Source organism: Rattus norvegicus, chromosome 9, assembly GCF_036323735.1.
Source record: "Rattus norvegicus strain BN/NHsdMcwi chromosome 9, GRCr8, whole genome shotgun sequence".
NCBI classification, from domain to species: Eukaryota; Metazoa; Chordata; class Mammalia; order Rodentia; family Muridae; genus Rattus; species Rattus norvegicus.
The window spans coordinates 24,858,155-24,880,023 of record NC_086027.1 but is presented as its reverse complement, the minus strand read 5'-3'; the positions used below and the strand labels follow the sequence as shown (position 1 = coordinate 24,880,023).

Sequence of the window (21,869 nt, the reverse complement as noted above, 5' to 3'; positions counted from 1 at the left end):
CTCTGCTGATAGGTTAGCGCCTCCAAGGTAACTAAGATTTCTCTGAGGCTCTTCCCTGAGCTGTGAGAGCCAGTGGTCTCCTCCTGGTCTAGCCCTGCCAAGGCTGCCTATGGGTGGGGACACAGATCCTCACTGGCTGCCAATCACAAAAGGAGAGGCAGAAGGCGCTACCTACCCTGTTATTCTCTAGGCGAGCCACCTCCCAGTTACACCAAGTCTGCCTCCACACATAACCTGAAACGGGAGTGGAAGAACCTATTTTAATTCTAAAGAAGGGCTGGAATATTCACCAATGGGAGGGGGGAAAATCCAAACCAAACCAACCAACTAAACAAACAAACAAACAAACAAACAAACAAACATCTTTGAGGAAAGGCTCTGAATTTTGAACGGTCCCTGGAGAAGTGTGGAAGCCACGGGGGTAGATCTGCTAAACCTTTCTAAGGAACCCCCAGCCTCTGGGTAGTAAGACTTCACCAGCTCTGGAAAGAGAAGGAAGTTCTGGCAGTTGACGACAGTTGTACACTGCAGTTGGTGTTAAGCACATAGTGAATACACTCACTCCATGTGTCTTTATCCCCATGGCTGACCTGCAGGCTGGTTAAGAGCTTTTATGCCAGAGAGAAGAGTTACACGGCTCAGGCCAGACCACCATAATTTGGTATCTGAAACAGGACCACCTGGATCCAAAACTGGACTCCACTCTGCTTTACCTTCTGTCTTTCTTCAAACTGCCTCCTGTCTTTGCTCTACCAGTGTGGCGCACCAAGAGATTTGGGCTGTGACATAGCATGCCTTCCTCTTGAATCATCCTACTTTGAATCATTTTTGATTTTGTCGAATTAGGACCAGGAGTCTGCATTCCGAAGACCCTAGGTGATGGCCTTGATGCTGACCCAAGGATCAGCTTGGTGTAGGAGGCCGTGCGTATCGAAAGGCTCGTCACTGTTCGGGACTTCAATGAGTCAGCAGTGGAGGGTGTGATAAGATGGTTGCCAAGACTTGCTGAGCAGTGATGTGTGTTGATGCTGGTGTCACACCTCACATAGCTCTGGGTGTTTGGCAAAGCCTGCGCTGCTGCGTGATTGACTCCCACAGTTCAATCAAGTGGACAGTGTGGGCCAGCTCAGTGTATCAGGACTCTGTATGTGTTGTTTATTGGAACCCAACAACTAAAATTAAGTCGTGATGTGATTGCGGTCTAGAAAGGAGGCAGGCTGTGGAGATATGGAAGGGTTTGGGCTTCAGACAGGAGTGGACAGGTCAAAGAACACGTGCAGTGGATCTGAATGGAGGACCAAAGAGGTTGGCGCTGTTTCAGCTTAGTTCCGCCCCCATTCCCACATATTTATCTTGAGCCCGGTGTGTCAGCAGCTGTGTTTAGACTAGATGGGCCAGCTCCTGAGTAGCTGTTATCATTCTTGGCACTGTGAACTATTCCACACATACAGAATTCCTGATTCTGAAGAAGAAATGATTATGTCTGGGGTCCAGATTATTCCAAATTAAAAACAAATTTACCTCTCAGAGTTCCAGCCTGGAATTCATCAGATAAAAGAATTCTGGGGTTTGGGGTAGAACTGGACAGTTCAAGAGTGAGAGGAGGGGTTTGGGAAATGGTTATTTAGAGTCATCTTGGACCATTGTCTTTACAATACTGTGGTGTGGACAGATGTCAGGTCCAGATGCACAAGAAGTGTCTGGTCTACAGAGTAAGTTTCAGGACAACCAGGGCTACACAGAGAAACCCTGTCTACACACACACACACACACACACACACACACACACACACACACACAGCACTGAAGTGTGAGATGAAGTCCATATTCAACACAGAAAACAAACAGATATAACTCACTTTTCATACACCTTGTATAGAAATAGAATTTGGATCAAGTCTCTTTGGTGACACCCCAAACGTCTTGCCAGAAGATGCATGTCTACTCCCATACAAAGCAGGCCCTTGAGTAGGGTGAGAAATGAGAGGGTGCTGGGGAAGTGACTCGGTCAGGAATGTGCTCATCCCACAAGTATGAGGATGCGAGTTCAGGTGGACAGCACCCATGTACAATCTGGGTGTCTGTCTCCAACCCCCAGTGCTGGGGAGGCAGAAGCAGTTGAACCCATGGAGCTCATTGGCTCGTGACCCAGCAATGAACTCCAGGTTCAGTGAGATTCTGTCACCAACGAATGAGGTGGAGAGCAACTGAAGAAGACAGAAAACATAGGCTAGACCTTTGGCCTCCACAGTCACATGCAGAAATGGAAGCACATTCACACACACACACACACACACACACACACACACACACACACACACACACGAGAGGTCAGAAGCTAGGAACTTCATTGCCTTAGAATTCTAAGCACCTCGTCTTAGGTGGACTGGTGGCTGCCATGCGTTGACATGAAATCACATGAACCTATTTTTCAGTAATGTTTCATAAGCTCCAATCGGTGATGTCTGCTGTCAGCGCTGGCCGTTGTAAAATCCCCAAAGGAAATGGATCTTACCCTGTCGGCTGTACAGACATGATGTTCGGTTATGGGAATGAGGTAAGGCCCCACTTCTCCTTCTCCTTCAATCCTAAGGGCTTGCCCTTGCTTTCCATCTAGCACGGGTGGTAGCATGACCCTGCAGTCTCCTGAGGATGACTTATTGACCATTCCTGTTGCAACAGCGTCTGCTACTGTGCCATTCCTCACCCGCCTACTGTCTCCTGATCAATTTACCAGTGAATTTTATTCTCTCTTAGGTTTTCCTTCCACTCAAACCACTCTTTTGTGGTTATATTCAGCCACCCAGCTGCGTGAACACTTCCCTAGACCTTTCAGGGGAAGATAGGGATCTGGGCCCTGGTAATAAAATAGCGACAACACTGCATTTCCCAGCTGCATTCGACTGAGACTCTGTTTGTTTCTTTTCCCAACAGAGCATCTTCTTGCGTTTGTACTACCCAGCTCAAGATCAAGGTCCTCATGACACTGTTTGGGTCCCAAACATAGAATATTTTTGGGGTCTTAGTAAATTTCTCGGAACACCTACTTTTGTAGGCAACATTTTGCGCCTCTTATATGGTAAGATTTCTGTTGGTCCTGGTGTGAAGTTTTATGCCTATCTATCTGTATTTGCATATATATATTTGCACATGAATATATATTAGAAACAAGAGTTACGAGTAGGAAGGCTGAGGTTGGTTTTCTAAGATGGTAAGGGTGGGATTTCTTTTCTTTTTTAACTGTGTATGGGTGTGTTTTTACACACACAATTGTACATTTATATGGAAGCCAGAGGACAATCGGAGGTGTTATTTCTCAGAAACATAGTCCCCCCCCACCCCCACTTCCTATGTGGCAGGTTCTGTCAGTAGCCTGGGGCTCACCAGTTAGGCTTTGCTAGCGCACCAGCAAGCTCCAGAGCTCAGACTCCTCAGCACTGGGCTTACAGTTATGTGCCTGACGTTTTTATACCACCACATGCAAGGCAAACACTTTCCCAGTTGAGTGATGTCCCTAGCCAGAAAGACAGGATTTCTTACAGAACTGGGCAACACTGAGAGAAGCAAGGATACTTTATCGTTACACATTCTGATTGTAATGGGATAGGACGGGGATGTGAGACTTGCCTTAGCACCACCTTATGCCTGATCCTCAGTTTCCTTTCTTCTACCCTGTGGTGGAAGGCACGACATGGTCAGGGTAGCAAATTACCTGGTGGGACCACTGGTTGCCCAATATATTTTGTGTCAGAGCCAAATAGAAAATAGATGCCGAGCTGGCAGCTAACTTTCACTCATCACAAGAAGAGACCTTACTTACCTCGTGCCCATCCCCCATTCCCAAAGGACCCACTTCTCTCCTACAGTCTTCAGTAGTCATCACTTACTATGTCTGCATTACACCAAGGGAGACTTCCCGTTCCTAACGTCCTCTAGATCAGGTGTGAATTTGAGCCTATGCTGTTTACACCTTCAAAGTCATCCTTCAGCGTTGTCAGCTTCGGGAATTCATTCTAAACTTCTCTTAGGGTTTTCACAGAAACTGCTTTAGAAAGGGAAGGTATCCTACAGTAGAAAATACAACTGTGCAGTGTAGAGCGACTTACAAGTCACTTCCATAGCACCCGTCTCGGTCAGTCTTCATGACCTCATTTTTGTTTGCAATAAGATAATAGCATACAAATGATCATAACAATAATGAAAACAAGTTAGACATGGATGAAGGGAGGCAATGTTTTCTGACTTTGAGCTGTTTCCTAAGCACTTTATATATAAAACCTAATTAGGCAGAAGTTTCACTGAAACTATCAAAGATCATAATCCCTCCCTCCATTTTATAGAGGACGAATCAATCCTAAACTGGCAGACTCTGAGGACCATACCTGAGGCTCATAACTAGCCAGTGTCAAGTCTCAGGAAAAGCTCCCTCTGGTGTGTCGAGTCACAGTCCCTCCATCTTTGTCTGGACCATGATGCATCATGGGATGGGTGTCTAGTTCTCAGGCCCTGGTTCTCAGCACAATGGTCTACATTTACTGGACGGTTAGTTTTAAAATTAAATGTTCAACGTTATTTCAAAAATCTCAAATTGGTAATAATTAGTGCGCTCCCAGAATATACCTATAGGTAGGGAAATCTCTCCCCTGTGAGCTCAGAGGCAGTGAGGTCTGATGATTGACAAGCTTATGGAGAAATAAATGGAAGCCCCTGGTTGGTGAGTATCTAGTATCTGGCTCTTAAAATGAGTGTACTAATTTGTAAAGTCATAGTTAAAACGCCACGGTTTGGGGATCTGTGCTCAGGAGATGTAAATTCAATGAACTGGCAGCATTCAAGTGAGAGGAAACACTGATTTGCCTTCCCCTATTGCCTAGGTTCTCTGACAGCTCCTGCAAGCTGGAATTTTCCTTTGCGGACTGGAGAAAAATACCCACTAATTATCTTTTCTCACGGTCTCGGAGCCTTCAGGTAACGGTTGGGAGACAAGACAGTGTTAGTTCTAAGCTGTCACCGACTAGATCCATGTCTTTAAAAAAATCAGATTCTAGAATGTGGTGTTGGCCCATGCAGGACATTTGAGGTTCCCTAAGAATGGACTGTGGCACTGCTGGGAAGGTGGGGAGTGTCTACACTGAAGAGCATTGTCTTTGACACTGTAACTATAGTCTGGAAAATTATCTGATTTCTGCTGCACTAATGGTTGGCAAATGGGGATTCGAGAACCAGATCTAGCCAGCACCCGGTCAGTTTCCGTATTATCAGTGACTGTAACAGCAGAGTTGAGATGTTGTCTTTCTCAGAGAGCTGCAGATGGGCGGGTCTTTGAATCTCTGCAGTAGACCACATCCCTTCCTGTGCCCTCTGCAGTAGGTGTCAGTTCCTAGACAACCCTTTTGTAGTCCTCCATTGACCATGGAATACGCGGTGGGAGAAAGAGGTAGGGAATGGCTATGTGGAGTGAGTGTGTGTTGTGGTTTGCCCTGGAGTTATCTGTATTTTGAGCACACAGTCATTTAGCTTCCTCTCACAGTTTGATCATTTCCTGTAACGCTAAGCAAGTAGTCACACGCTGCTGTAAATAGGTGCAAGGCACTGAAGGTACCTGCACTCACTCGCCCTCAGTGAGGACCACCTTTCATAGACAAAGAGAAGGCTCAAGGGCTGGACGCAGGACAAGCAGCTAGGAAGTGGCAGAGCTTGGCCTACCTTCCTATATACTGCTTCCGTACATGCATCACCTTGTCAGAACTTTATTATCTGGAGATGTGGAGATGGTTCCGTGATTATAGAAGTACTCTCTCTGAAAGAGAACCCACACTCATATCCCAGCAGCCATCTCAGGTAGCCCTCAACTACCTGTGATTCTAGCTTCATGGGCTACAGTGCCCTCTACTGGCCTCCACAGGTACTTGCACACACATGCACATACACGTATACACAAAAATAAAACATTTTAAATCTTAAAAAAGAAACCCTTGCCTCCTCTATACTAAGTGTAAGCCTTTGCTTTTAGCTCTATTTTATAAGAAATAACAAAACTGAATGACTATCTAAAAATCATGTAGCTAAGACGTGACAAAGATTTAAAAAAAAAAGCAAACTTAAGTTCAAATCGCTTTACCACTGAGTTGGGACCCCAGCTCATGAGAACGGCTTTTTGCTATGTTCCCACATTGCCTTCTGGGATTGTGATAATGGAAGGGATTTTTCAGTGTCACTAGGCAGTGGACAATCAGGTCCTTTCCTGGCACTTCCTATGGTCCTCTGTTATAAAAAAAAAAAAAAGTGTATGGAAGGGAAATCAATAGGTAAGAGGAAAGTCAAGAATGGAGCTGAGGAAGATGGTCAGGTGAGGAATGGAGATGAATAGATAACCCACCCTCTGTGTGTGTGTGTGTGCGTGTGTGTGTATGTGCGCGTGCATGCATGTGCATGTGCATAGATGGATCTGCATCAACTCTCAAAATTCATGATTTGTAATCACTGTAACATTAACTCAGCTTCTTTATTCATAGTCACTCTTTCGTTAAACTAGGATTCTTGACGGTTTAGACCGGATAACGGCTTGCTTTAGAGGCCCTATCTGCTGTACTGTCGGATGCATAGCAGTATCATATCTAGTCATTAGATGCCAGTAGCCTCCTAAGGGGTAAGCTCTCTGAAGATGAGAGCGCTCCAGTGTGCAGGGCATAATGGGCTCCGTGTTCCCCATTTCTTTACTGGGCTTAGGTTTATAATCATGGTGGGTAGTTGTGATGTTTTCTGCATTTTGATTTTCAGGACAATTTATTCTGCTATTGGCGCTGCTTTGGCATCCTATGGGTTTATAGTGGCCACTGTGGAACATAGGTATGTTTCCGTGTATGTCAACTACAAACAAACAAAAAAAGACAACGTGAAAACCATGTTAACATCCCTCACTAAACCTGTAGCTCTTCTTCTGTAAGCTCGAAAAAGCCATGGGTGGAATTTTAAATGGTGGGAACAAAAGACAATGAGCCGCATTGTCAAGACCTTTAAAATAGTTCATGTTCTGAGATCAGTGAAGTTCTGCGCGGACTAAGCTGCAAGTTTTCAGACACACTGTCTCAGTTCTTTAGTGCCATTCTGTTTCTGTTTCTCCTCTTTGGGTGCCTGGGTGCTGCAGCACACCAGCTCGGAGAAGCCAGGAAGTCTGGAATAGGTGGGGTTCAAGGTCTGCCTCTTCCCTCTGGGGCACCACTGTATACCAGGCTTGGACCAGGGAGGGTGAAGGAGGGCTGAGGAGTTGGGGAGGGAGAAGACCTTCTCCGAGGATTGTAGTGTTACAGCCCTTTTGGACTAAGGGTGTCTCCGATGATCTTAGCTTGTTCTTATTTCTTTACTGGGGGCAGGTTTGAACACATACCCTTTATTCAGGGGTGAACCACGGGTTATATAGTTTTTCCAGGGTGGAAGAAGGTCATTGGCTGAAAGCTAAGGTACTGAGATGCCTCCTTATCATGGTGAGGCCTTCCAGGTGCTCTGCTATGTGACTGAATACTTACGACCACCTTGTTGGGCATCTCCTGATTAGGTGCTCTGAGGCAGGCACGGAAACAGGGAGGGCGTTCATCCTGCCAGTCTCAGGATGAGATTATATTATCAAATGTTGAGATTGCCAAGGTTTGGATACTCTCAACCTTGTCCATTCCATGACAATACCTCTGGTGGCACGATCCAGGTGCCCTACGTTTTAGAATTTGTAACAACCCTATGAGGTACTTATTTTATTCATTTCACACAGGATAAAAATGAAGGTACGAAGGTAATCTGCCCAAAGTCAGACAGCTATTAGGTGGCAATGCAGGAATGTGATATTAGAGAGCTGTTGTGTTATTTTCCATTCTGTTCTGTATTATTTCCATGGCACATGGGATTGGAAACGACACTGCATGTATTAGGCAAACAGTTTATCCTGAGCCAGGTCTCCAACCCATGAGAATGGCTCTCGAACATGATCCCAATGTTGCCTCCTGGGATTGGATAAATGGAAGGACTATTTGCAAGTCACTTGACAGTGGACAGATTGATGGTTTCCACGTACCCTCCTTTGGGGTCCTCTTTTATTTGTGGGGGGAAAGTACAGTGGAAGAGGAAAGGAAGTCAACAGATGAGAGGAAAATATCAAGGGTGGCGCTGGGAAAGACAATCCAGGGGGAATGGGCTGTAATTAAATCTGTGTGTGTCGTAGAGACGGATCTGCATCCGCAACTTACTATTTTGAAGACCAGGCAGCTGCGAAAATGGAAAACAGGTCTTGGTTTTACCTGAAAAAGATAAAACAAGAGGAGTCGGAAAGAGCTCGGAAAGAGCAGGTATATTTCAGTGAGAGAAGGGACATGGCGGCCTTCGAGCACAAAGAAAAGGACAGCCTTTGTTAAAACCATTAGCTCTTCTGCTTATCCCTAAGTTCTGTCAGAAGACTCTTGAGTGCTGAAAATTCCTTTTATTGAGAGGTCTGTTTCACAGAATTACTCTTGGAAATGACAATGGTATTGAGAATTCTCTTCTGTTAAAGTGTCTAGTTTTTTGAATCTCAAAGCCAATAGAAAATAGATGAACATGCTTTCTTTTTTTCTTCTTTGATTTAGTCTTTTCCCCCTCTCCACTCCTCATAGTCCCTCTTCTACTTCCCCTCTCTGCAAGATCCACTCCTCCTCCATTTCTTGTGAGAAAAGAGTAGGCCTCCCAGGGACATAAAATTAACACCACGAAAACAAGTTATAATATGACAACTAGGCACGGACCCTCAAGTTATTTACTTTAACATGGTAATATGGACAAGGCAAGCCAGTGGGAGGAAAAGATTCTCAAGAGCTGGCAAAGGAGTCAGAGACATGCCCACTCCCACAAAAACATCACACTAACAACTGTAACATACATACAAATGTATATGCATGTTATAGTTGAGAGAGAGAGAGAGATATTTATATGTATGTTATGGTTGTACATATGTATATACATATATAGTATATGCATATATATGTATATATACACATATATGTATGCTATAGCTGTACATGTATATATGTATATATACATATATATGCATGTTGTGGTTGTTAGCTTGATATATATGCATATACATGCATATATGCATACAGTTTTAGCTTGAATATATATATGTATATATATACACACACACATATATACATTATATACAATCTTATTCAGGGTTTCCTGAGCTCCAAAGGGAGGGACCAGATGGAAGTCTCCAATTTGAGCTCTCTGTCCTCCTAATGTTTGTCTGTGGGTCTCTGCATCTGCTCCCATCAGCTGCAAGAGGAAGCTTCTCTGATGACGATTGGGCTATACACAGGATGAATAGATGTCCAACCCTAGAAGCTTTATTAAAGGGATTTTGGAGCAATAACATGCAATGGTCTTTAATGTACAGGTCTTGCCCAGGTATCGTGATATACACCTTTGATCCCAGAACTCGGGAAGCAGAAGCAGGCAGACTTCTGTGAGTGTGAGACCATCTTGGTGTAAATAGTGAGTTCCAGGAAATTCAGAGCAACTTAATGCGACGGTGTCCCCTCCCTTTCTCAAAGAAGTGTATAGGCCTTCAAATCTACTCATCTGTGGGTGTTGGCTCCATTACTTGGTAGTGAGAAGACCCTGGACAAGCAAATATTGCACTGTGATGTATTACACAATAGTAAATAACAGTATCTGTCTTTTGTGGTCATTGGAATGATTACTTGAGATAAAGTATACCAGTTACTTCTTTATCTTAGGCTTGATAGATGTGGCATGGTAGTTAAACCCACACACATTTCACTGAAGTAGGCTATTGTGCACTAGGAAATCTTCCTTTCCAAAGGGAATGTAGACCCAGGGAAGCTCAGAAAGTTAAAGATTCACAAGGTCCTCCCCTGAGGTTACATAGGCAGGAGGCATTTATTGCTCAAAAGACTGTTTTACAGCTTAAAGGATGTAGCTTTCGAGCCAACACACACACACACACACACACACACACACACACACACACACACACACACACACACACACACAATTGACCCTAATAAATTTACTGGTTCACCAAGCTAGGCTTGGAAATTAGCTGGAATAATTTCTTTGGTCTGCTGGCATTTTCTCTGGGATAGATAGACTTTGTTCATATTGTCCCCACCATTACCATGCAATAAATAGAAGTTTAAAGAATTCACATGGTGGGTAAGCCAGAGGTGAGCTGAGCCTAGCTGTAGCTGGTGCCCAAGCTGGAACCCTCAGTTACAACACTACCTGTATTTTCTTCACTTTTTGATGAGATGTTTGTAGTGTGTAACTAACCATTTCTCCCACAGGCAACTCTACACAAACATTAAGGTGTTACAATAGCTTACATTTTCCTTCTAATTATTGTATTAGGTTCGGCAGAGAGCAAAAGAATGTTCCAAGGCTCTCAGTGCAATTCTTGACATTGAACATGGAAACCCAAAAGAGAATGTACTAGGTTTACCTTTTGATATGAAACAGCTGAAGGTGAGTTTTAACAGAGCTCTTTCTTCCTTGGACTGTGTTTCTGTATAATTTTTTTTAAGCTTCTTTTCTGCTGCATTGCAAGGTACATGATAAAAGGCTTTGTGATAGATGGCTTTGACTGTCAACGTCACGAAATTTAGAATCACCTAGGAAGAGAGTCTCAGTGGTCTACATCGGGTTGTTCTGTGGTTATGCTTGTAGCGGACTGTCTTAAGGTAATTGATGGGGTAAGACCCAGCCCACTGTGGGCAGCACTAATCCTTAGGCAGGAGGTCCTGAATAGCTGAGCACAAGCCAAACAAGCTACCGGTCAGGTAAATCATTCATATATTAATTTCTCTCTCTGCCATTGATTGTTGATGCACTATGACTGTTTTAATAACCTTCCATCTTGACTTTCATGCCATCATGGACTATGAACATGGAATTATGAGCTCAAATAACCCCTCTCCCATCTACTTTGACTTCTTATTCCAGGATATTTTATCACAGCAAGAGAAATAAAACTGAACTAAAATGGGCGCGCGCGCACGCACACACACACACACACGCACACACGCACACACACACACACACACACAAACACGTTCACAATCACGCAAAGCAGTCAGCAGTGAGACCTGCACCAGGTTGAACTGTATGTAAATAAACACTGCCACGTGAGCTGGAAACAACAATTTCATGGTTTAACTTCATGCATTCAAGGGCGGTATAGTTTATTGAATAATGATGGCATCATTTTAAGCTTGCTCTTGAAAGAGTTGGCCAAATGCTTTGAATGACATGGGGGGGGGCATTGTAAGTGTGTTTGTAACTGTGTTTGTAAGTGTGAATGGCTTGAGTCAAGGGTTAGAAAGCACAGTGCAGAGGGAACTAGAAGTAGTTTGACTTGAGGATAAGATGATGGTTTCTTCTCTAGATACAACCGAGAGGTGATGCTCAACAAGACACCTCCTTCTATATATGTTCCTTTAGCCTGGCACAAATACTTCCTTTTCACTTCACTAACCCCTGTCGAATCTTCAACACTCAAGTCAGACATCACCTCCTCTGAGAAGCCCCCCAGACTTTTGCAGAGCCTCGGTTGGCTGTCATCTTACCATAGTGCTCCTTGGTCTCGGGGTGTTATGTTGTGTGCATTGCATAGTATCAAAAATCGCTATCATTTTCTTCCACAATAAACTGTGAGCTCACCAAAAATGAGACTACAGTGTCTGATAAGACAGATATTCAAGAAATATGCTTAGAATAAATGACCTGATAATCATGGGATAAAGTGAGACAGAACTCAGCAAGGGGGCTTAGAATCAGAGAGCGTGAGTTTTGGGTGTAGGTGATAAAGACCGATAAGTTCATCTCTGAGTGTGTGTGTGTCTTATGTTGTAAGTCATCAAGGTATTTACCCAGACTTGTGAAGTGAATAATGATGGTACATTATTTTCAGAATTATTTAATGTACTGCTCTAATGCCAAGTGAGATAGCAACTCGCTCTCCTGCCTTTTTACCCAGGATTCTATCGATGAGACTAAAATAGCTGTGATGGGGCATTCTTTTGGAGGAGCAACAGTTTTTCAAGCCCTAAGTGAAGACCAGAGATTCAGGTAAGAGAATAAGACAAAGCAAAAGAACTGAAGACGACTGGGAGAGAGGGCACGGGTAACACACGACAGTTAACCGGTTTTCTGAAATTCCAGTGATTAAGGGATCTTTTGGGTTTATAAATCCTACTGTCTTTTATATCTGTTGGTTTCATTTTACATATGTGAACATTTTGCCTGCTTCTATGTATGTGCGCCGTTGTGCATGCTTTCTGCTGGAAGAGGTCAGAAGAGAGCATCAATGCTCTGTCACTATACTTACAGAGAGCTGTGGGCTGTCATGTGGATGTTGGGAATTCAACCCATATCCTTGCCCAGAGAGGTGATGGTTCTAAACCATCTCTCCATCTCACACCTTGCTACTGTTCTTTGCTCCAGCAAGTTTATAGATTTTCCTAGGCAGAAACCACTTACTTGTCCTACTTCTAAAACCTTTCCCTTGCTATGGTGATAGAGCAGCAATATCCATGGACGCACAGGCATCTCTGGAGTAGGACACAGAGTCCTCTGGGTGCATGCCGCGGACTAGTAGAGTCACACGGTGGGGTATGTTCAGCTTCTTGAGTCGCCTCCACATTGATTTCCAAAGTGCCTGCAGCAGTTCATACCCCTACCAACAGTGAACAAGGCTGCCCCTTTCCCCAGCCTTTGCTGGCGTTGGTTGAGTCTCACTGGGTGAAATGCCCTCCCAACAAAATCCTAATCTGCATTTTCTATAATGGCTAAAGATGTTGAATACCTTTAAAAGTACTTATTAGCCTTTTTTTTCCTATCAAGAACTCTTGGTTTGGTACATTTTGGCCCATTCATATCTCGTTTTTTTGTTTTTTTGGGTTGTTTTCTTGTTATTTAGTTATTTTGAGTTCTTTGTATAGATCAAGTATATGTCTCTCTCGAATGTGGATCTTAGCACTATTGGAGTGAATGTGTGCAGAGGCCAGGAAACTAGAAAGGGTCTCCTGAACAGTGAAGCAGAGGCTCTGCGGGAGAGGAGTGGGGAGCATAATAGAGCCTGAGATATTTAGGGTTTAAATGGAGATGTGCGGAGTGGAGAGAGGGTCATCTCAAACTATTCATGAGCACACATTGGGAATCCTGCTACCTAGTAAGCTAATTTTTATAAAGATATTTAAAGATTTATTTTATGTGAGTCCACTGTAACTGTCTTCAGACACACCAGAAGAGGGCATCAGATCCCATTACAGATGGTTGTGAGCCACCATGTGGGTGCTGGGAATTGAACTCAGGACCTCTGGAAGAGCAGTCAGTGCTCTTAACTGCTCATAACTCTTAAGTGCTCTTAACTCTCCAGCCCATAATCCAATTTTAAAAACAGTTTTCTCACCCGTACTTGCCCATCCTCCATTGTCCTTATTTATCTGTAAAGGATTTAACCTTTTCACTCGTAATTTGATCTTTATGTCTTTTCTGTGATGTGTGTATGATAATGTCACCATTTTTACAATCTTCCCTAAGAATTTTTCTTTTTTAATTTTAGCTTTTAGCTTTTCTTTTCTTTCATCTCTCAGGTGAGGCTAGATCCCAAATCACAGATTTATTTGGGCAAAAGGCAGACAGAAGCCCAGTTTTCTAACATAAAAACATTTTCTTTCTTGAATGACTCATCCTAGTCTTACATAGAATGGTCTGTCTAGAGACTGGGCTGGACCATTTGAGATGTTTCCATTCAATATAAGGACATTCTCTGCTGTCATGCACTTTGCTTATGCATGGGTTTTCAGTGTGTCTAGGGAATACAGGACCAGACTCAGTGGGAGGAAGAAAATTTGATTTTTAATTTTTTTATTATTTTCAATCATGTGAATGTGCATCTCTGTCTCTCTCTCTCTCTCTCTCTCTCTCTCTCTCTGTGTGTGTGTGTGTGTGTGTGTGTGTGTGTGTGACCAAGGAGGCTCAAGGTCTCAGAGCTCCCCGAAATAGAGCTACAGGTAGTTGTGAGCCACCTAGTATGGTCCTCTGCAAGAACACCAAAGACTCAAGCACTGAGCCATTGCTCCAGTCTCCAAAATCATATTTTCACATGGTATGCTTCATATTTTGCCCTGTAAATATAATCCTATGTGTCTGGGGTATCATGTTACTCTGAAATAGGTGTAACACATACGCTGCGAGGCACCCAAGACTCTGGAAAGAAGTTGAAGAGATTAATCAGCAGTTAAGAGCACATACTGTTATTCAGCATCCAACACCATGTCAGGCATCTTATAACCACCTATAACTCCAGCTCCAAGAGATATAACATCCATTGCTGGCCTTTCTGGGAATCCTCACATACCACCCTACCACACACACACACACACACACACACACACACACACACACACACACAGAGTCTTGAAACACATAAGAAATAGGAAAAACTTGCTGCTTATCAGTTTTGAGGAAATCACAACTTATCTAAATATGTTTTGAAAAAAATGTGACAAAACGAATATGAAAAAACTTTAAGGATATAGCTTTCTTTACGTTATGATTCCTAAGGAACGTAATCATGTGATTCCAGTTTAGCTGTGTTACAAAGCTGATTGTAGCTTCCCCCAGCATGCTTACATTAAGGTGGTGTGAAGGGAAGGCCTCTCCTGGTTAGCCTGTAACCCGTCATTCTCTGTCACTGTCAATGTCTGCAGATGTGGGATTGCCCTTGATCCGTGGATGTTTCCCGTGAGTGAGGAGCTGTACTCCAGAGTTCCTCAGCCTCTCTTCTTTATCAACTCTGCCGAATTCCAGACTCCAAAGGACATTGCAAAAATGAAAAACTTCTACCAGCCTGACAAGGAAAGGAAAATGATTACGATCAAGTGAGTGCTCCATGGCTTGGAGGGCGATTTAGGACCTGAAGCATCTGGAAGCCATTGCAGAAAGGCTCTACCCGTTGTGAGATTTTTAATACATAGAATGTAGTCTGTCTTCAGTACTCTTAAGCTTGCTTTGTTTTCTTGCGAATCAAGAAGCTTTAATTATTTAAAAAAAGTTATAAGTAAACGTTTTAGGTCGTTGTACAATGTTACAAAATGAAAATAACCTCAACAGTCCAATGAAATACATTTATTGTGGTACTTATTATTTTGGGGGCATGCTACACCCTCTCGTTGCCTTTAAATCTCTAACAGGGGTTTCTACCCCATTTCAGATCATTTTTTCCCAAATAAAAGACACAGAGACCTTTTAGATTTATAATAAGCCTTAAAGAACCAGAGAGAGCTGGGGAGATATCAACCCTCTATGCTATTTTATCTACTTCCCTGTTCGAATCCCCAAGATATTTTTTACCATGTTCCATCAGTGTTGCTCCTGCTCAGGTCAGCCCTCGTAGTCATGCATTCAAGATCCAACTACTCCATGGTGACTTCCTCCTACTCTCTTCCTCCTTTGTGGTTACCGTGGTTACCACCTGAGATCTGAAGACCAGGGAACCTTTGCTCAGCCCAGGCTGTAGGCATCTCTGTTAACCAATCAGGGATCACTTGGGATGCCTGGTTTACACAGTTTCATTTGATGTTCATGAGGATCTCATCGGGGGCAACCAGATCTTGGTGACCAGTATTTAGCATTCAACTACACAGCAGTCCTAGACCAACCCCCTACCCACATTACTGTGCATGTGTAATGTGTCACTGTGTTGTGTCTTCTCTGGAGTCAAGAGGTATGTGGATCCGTGGATGCAATGTAAAAGCTTGGGTTTTAAATAGCGCTTACCCTGCTTTCAATAAGAAAATTTTATTAATCTCAGAATTAAAAAGAAACTAAAAACCCGTTTGGTAATCTAAAGCAGCAAAAGTTTCCAGGATAAAACTCGTCGCTTTAGTACATAAATTGCTGATGTTATGAATGTCGGCTATTGATTTCTTGGTGCTGTGCCATAACCACTCCGGTCACAAAAAGCTTACCAAAACATAATCAATAGCTTTAATTTTTAAACTTCTATTGATTCTTTATGATTTTCACATCATGCACCCCAATCCCATTCATCTTCCCAACCCTCCATATCTACTCTCTGCCCTTGCAACTTCCCCTACCTGCCTGCCCCCCCGAAATAAAAATAAAAATAAATTAAAATTTAAAAATGTCACTGTGGAAGCTGTGTTGTGTCACAGTGTGTCACACAGCACACCTTCTACCCAAACAGCTTTACTTGTGAATGTTCGTTGGAATGAGTCACTGGTCTGGTTTCAGGCCTCTGGCCTCTGCTACACCATCAATACTGAATTCTCACCAGGATGCCTGTCAGATATCCCATGGTTGCTTTGTTGATGGAGATTCTGAGCTTTGGTTCTGCAGGACCTGCTCCTTCATGCACTTCAGCAGTTCATAGATGGGGTAAATGTTAGGATGAGCCAACTCAAAGCCCTGGATCTGGTCCTCAGTGGTAGCTGAGTTAGTCAGCCCTCCAACTGTCCTGGGAGACCTTGCCACCAGGGTCAGCTCTACCACATTGTCCAGGTGAGGGGTGAGGACAGCTCTCCTGCGTGCCAAAGCTGGAGGGTCCAGCTCTGTACAGTCCTCAAGACATTAACATGGCCCCCAGGCAGCAGCCTAGACCAGGAATGGCTATGTAACCTTTGGTGTCAACGTGGGCCGTGGACATCAACAGAGACCCCTGTTGATGCAGGACCACAGACCCAGATATGGTTCTGGTGGCAGTTTGGGCTAGAACCTCACCATGACCTCAGGTGGCAGTTTTGGCCACTCACATCAGGCTGTTCCTTTCTACCCTCGAGTCCCCACTTGTGCCTCTCTTCATACTGCACAAATCATGCCATTTTTCTCTGTCCCATATCTCCACCACCTATTTGCTCATCATAGTGGCACCGCCCCAGAGTCCTCTGGGAAACCTTCTGCCCCACCCATCCATGACCTCTTTCTTGGTTGATGTGATACATGAGCGTTTTGTCTGCTTGTCTCTCCATGCACCAAGTATGTTACAGTGTCTGCAGATGCCAGAGGAGGGTGTCAGATCCCCCTGGAAATGGAGTTATGGGTGATTGTGTGCTGAGAATCAAACCCAGGTCATCTGCAAGAAGAGCAAGTGCTCTTAAGCCCTGAGCCATCTCTCCAGCCCCAGACTTAAATGAAAATTCTTTTAGTGCTGTTAATTACACGGTGCTTATAATGGCAGTTTAATATATAGGTTGGTATTGACTTCTTTCATTTGAGCATCAATACATACAGTATTGGGGGACAGTAGTTCATCTGTAGGCCGTGTAAAGTCTTTAAAGAAAAAGCGAGAGCATTTGTGTCTACCTGTTGGAAGAATGTATGAGCTTATAAATTCCACAGCACTGTGAAGAGATGCCCTGAATAATAGCTATGTGCCTATATCCTCTCCTGGCTTTAAACTCACAACAAGATTATTCAAAATGGAGCTAGAGGGATGCCCAGCAGCTAAGAGCAGCTGCTGCTCTTGCAGAGGACTGGACTTTGGACCCATGACAGGTTGCTTACAAAGGCCTGCATCTCCAACTCCAGGGGATCCAGTGAACCTTTCTGGTCTCTGCCAGCAAATGCACACTCATGCAGGCACACACATGTTTAAAAGACACAAGCAAACTTAGAACTCATCCTTCTACCCTTTAAAACCTGGTTAATTCAGGGAGAGAGGGAAAGGCAAAAAGGATGCACTTAGACTAGTTCCCCTCTATCCATAGTTTGGGTTTCTACATTCTCTTTTCATAGTTTTAGTTATTTATGGCCAGTTGTGATCAGGAGACATTTACTGGGGAAAATTCTAGAAATAAACAATTCATTTTGTTGAGTATGAGCCATTCTCTATAATATAACAAAACCTTGTACGATCCTGCTTTGATGGGGAGCATTCCTTCATCCAGTCATGCATATTCTATGTGCACACCTCCTGATAGTCGCCCAGTGTCATGACAGTCATCACATCAGCTATCCTATTGCAACATTCACAGCATTCCAGATTAAATACAGCTCAGCCAACTAATGGGGAAGAGAAAGAGAAAAAGAGAAAGAAAATTCTCTCTCTCTCTCTCTCTCTCTCTCTCTCTCACACACACACACACACACACACACGCGCGCGCGCGCGCCCGCGCACACACGCACGCGCACACACACACAGCGCATACACACGCGCACACACACACAGCTCACACACACGCGCACACACACATGCACGCACATGCACACACACTCGCACACGCACACACATACACTCACATGCACACACATACGCACACACACACGCACACGCACACACGTGCGCACACACACGCGCACACACACGCACACACATGCACACACACACACGCACGCGCGCGCACACACACGCGCGCATATGCACCATGCACACACACGCGCGCACATGCACACACACACGCACACACACGCACACACACACACGCACGTGCGCGCACACGCACACACGCACGCACATGCACACACACGCACACACACACGCACGCACATGCACACACACGCGCGCACATGCACCATGCACACACACACGCGCACATGCACACACACGCACGCACGCACATGCACACACACACACACACACACACGCACACACACACACCACACATACACATACATAGTTTTGGTTACTTTCCTTGTTTCTGTGAAAATAAAATAAAAGAACTCTGTGGCTCAGTGGTTAAGAGCACTGGCTAGCAAGCCAGGGAGGGCAAGCCAGTCAGCAGAATTCCTTCAAGGTTGGGCTCTGCTTCTGTTCCTGCCTCACAGCTCCTGTCTTGATGTTGCCCTGCCTTCCCTCAGTGAAGGTCTGTGTGCAATCTGGAACTGAAACCAACCCTTTCATCCTCACATTGCTTTTGCTTGTGCTGTTTATCATAACAAGAAACAAACCAGGGCACAGATATTTTAGGATACTTATATGAACAGCTTTTGACCTTCAGATAGATTGTACATTTTGTTTCCCTATTTTGCCGAGAGTGGTCTGTTAGAGACAGAATCCTTTTTGTAAGTGTGTGTGTGTGTGTGCGTGTGTGTGTGTGTGTGTGTGTGTGTGTGTATGTATGTGTGTGTATATATGTGTGTGTGTATATGTGTGTGTATATATATGTGTGTGTGTGTGTGTGTGTGTGTGTGTGTGTGTGTATGTATACATATTTTTCCAGTAAATGTTGCTTGATCACAACTGGCTATAAATAACTAAAACTATGAAAATAGAGGGTAGAAACCGAAACTGGGTGAAAGGGAACTAGTCTAACTGCATCCCTTTTCCCCCATCTCCCTGAATTAACAAGGTTTTAAAGAGCAGAAAAATGAGTTCTATTATTACTTGAGAGTCTTTGAAATATTTATTTTCATTTCCATGCGCATGCATGAGTAGGCATTTGCTGCCAGAGACCAGAAAAGTTCACACGTACATATATACATATACATATGTATGTATACACACACATGATTTATAAATATCTTTCTCTCTTAGGGGCTCAGTGCACCAGAATTTTGCTGACGGGACTTTTGTAACTGGCAAAATAATTGGAAACAAGCTGTCACTGAAAGGAGACATAGACTCCAGAGTTGCCATAGACCTCACCAACAAGGCTTCCTTGGCTTTCTTACAAAAACATTTAGGTAAGAAATGGCACATTCTTCTGTGACTCAAGCTGCTGGGCTCTCAGGACAACGCCATTTTATATTCGCTTGGCATAGAAAGTCATTTCATAAGTACTCAGCACAGTCTTATTGCAGCTGTTCCCACTTGGTTTTTGGTAGAGGAAGCAGTGAATTAATTTGAAACATTTCAAAAAGTGAATTATGTCGCATTGCATTGTTTAATATGTTTATGTATGTGCATATTGCACATCATATACATGTACTTGTTGAAGTCCTTCTACGGATCCTAGAGTATTACGTACCCTGTAGAGATACGTACAGCACTTGCTTGTCTGCTTTGCAGGCTCTGTGCTTGCATATGCAACCTGTCCCCTAGAAATTCTGTCATCACTGTCATGATTCTGTAATTTGTGACTCTATGGTGCCACCTAGTGGCACTCAACTGTTTAATATTATTAACAGTTTTTTTTGTTTGTTTTGTTTTGTTTTGTTTTTATAGGACTTCATAAAGACTTTGATCAGTGGGACTGTCTGGTGGAGGGAGAGAACGAGAACCTCATCCCGGGGTCACCCTTTGATGTAGTCACCCAGTCCCCGGCTCTGCAGAGTTCTCCCGGATCACACAACCAGAATTAGAAGAGCTTGTTACACAGTTGCCTTTTAAAATCAGAGTGACGTTGAGAGAGAGAGAGAGAGAGAGAGAGAGAGAGAGAGAGAGAGAGAGAGAGAAATGTCATTTACCCAAATAAGCATTTGGTAAATGTACACTGTACTATAAGATGGTGATGAATGCCTGGCCTAAGATTCCCCCCTCCCCCCCAAAAAAATGTAAGGAAAATAAAATAGAGAACATAAAAAATAATTGTTGGTTTAAATTGTAATTTTACAAAGCTGGTCCTTTACGTGTCAAATGAAAAGCTACTTTTATATTACATTTACACTAAAGTCTCTTGTGGGAACGATGCCAGAGAAAACACATTGTAAATGATGTCAGATCAGCAAACTAAACAGTAAGACTAGATTGTCCTGTCTTTGGCTCTCTGCTCTGAGGAGCAGAGTTCAGTCTGAGCAGCGAGAGCTTGTGTGGGATCCATTCGCCTTTCTCTACCACCTTTGGCTGAGGTAAGAGGCATACACTGATCTGATCACAAACCCATCATCCTAAAGCAGGATCTGTGAGGCTGTCCTGTTTCAATTGATGATAAAGGGTATGTGGGCGAGGTTTTTAGAATGTCTGGTAGAGGGGCAATAGAGTGAATGTTAGTAATTTAGGTTTTTAATCTCTGGTGTGTTCTGTTTATTAAATGAAGGTGCTGTGAGTAGGCAGGTCAGGGATCCACGCTCAGACACATGACGTATTAACCCAAAGGCTGTGAAGGAAATGTTCAAAATTCTCAGCCAAATTTGGATGTTTTATTTATATGGCCTCGTCAGGCCTTTATCCTAGCACTCAAGAGGCAAAGACAGGCTGATCTCTGAGTTCGAGGCCAGCCTGGTCTACGGAGTGAGTTATAAGACAACCAGGGATACACAGAAAAACCCTGACTTGAAAAAAAAAACTATATGAGATGACATTGTAAGATTAACAGCTAAGTGGAAGTTTAAAAGGGGTCTTATAACATCTGTATGTACTATGTGTGCACACATGGGGAGATGCACGTATGTATTCATATGTGCATGCGGTGCACATGTCATCGCACACATGTGGAGGTTAGATGACATCCTTCCACCCTGAGTCAGATCGTCTTGGTTCTTCTGTGCTGCATATACCAGGTTAACTGGCCCTCGAACTACCAGGGATTTTCCCGTCTCTGCCACCTATCCCGCTGAAGAGCACTGGTATTTTAGACAAGTCCCCCTGCCCCTGACTTTACCTTAAAACTACAGGTTCAGATTCATACCCTCACCCTTGCTTAGCAGTGCTGCTCCTACTAATTCATCTCCCCCAGCCTTTCCAAGGCATATACATATGTATACATCTGAGAACTGGATAGGAAAGGAGTGTGTTTGCTGAGGGCCACAGGAATGTAGACTGTCCATTGGTTAGGTACTGGTGTACTGTCCTGTTGCATCGCCAGAGTCTCCAGAGTGTGGCTTGGCTTGGCCAGTGTGAACAAGGGTTGTCCGTTTTAAGGCTTGACCCTTCTCATGCCCGGTTAGTGGGTAACTGTGTTCTAATTTACCACCACTTAGTGCAC

At 43.8% G+C, this 21,869-nt stretch overlaps 1 protein-coding gene and 1 long non-coding RNA gene across 5 annotated transcripts in view; one reads left to right on the top strand and one right to left on the bottom strand.

Moving 5' to 3' along the window:
* The window catches only part of Pla2g7 (phospholipase A2 group VII), a 42,257-nt gene extending 21,724 nt beyond the window's left edge, over positions 1-20,533 (top strand). For 3 of the 4 annotated variants that reach the window (NM_001009353.1, XM_063266869.1, XM_006244606.5), the window contains 10 exons: positions 2,436-2,557; positions 2,935-3,079; positions 4,875-4,968; positions 6,781-6,849; positions 8,213-8,336; positions 10,396-10,509; positions 12,020-12,111; positions 14,757-14,927; positions 19,541-19,689; positions 20,171-20,533. In NM_001009353.1, the coding sequence (NP_001009353.1) occupies positions 2,436-2,557; positions 2,935-3,079; positions 4,875-4,968; positions 6,781-6,849; positions 8,213-8,336; positions 10,396-10,509; positions 12,020-12,111; positions 14,757-14,927; positions 19,541-19,689; positions 20,171-20,307 (1,217 nt within the window). In that variant the 3' untranslated portion in view covers positions 20,308-20,533. Of the gene's footprint in view, positions 1-2,435; positions 2,558-2,934; positions 3,080-4,874; positions 4,969-6,780; positions 6,850-8,212; positions 8,337-10,395; positions 10,510-12,019; positions 12,115-14,756; positions 14,928-19,540; positions 19,690-20,170 lie in introns of those variants that run through there. The other variant, XM_063266870.1, reaches the window with a different exon arrangement.
* LOC134480345 (uncharacterized) lies at positions 8,048-14,815 on the bottom strand. The gene is made up of 2 exons (XR_010054726.1): positions 14,680-14,815; positions 8,048-8,288 (listed from the first exon to the last, which is right to left on the bottom strand). It is a non-coding gene; the product is annotated as an uncharacterized LOC134480345 (long non-coding RNA).
* Positions 20,534-21,869: the final 1,336 nt, after the last annotated feature.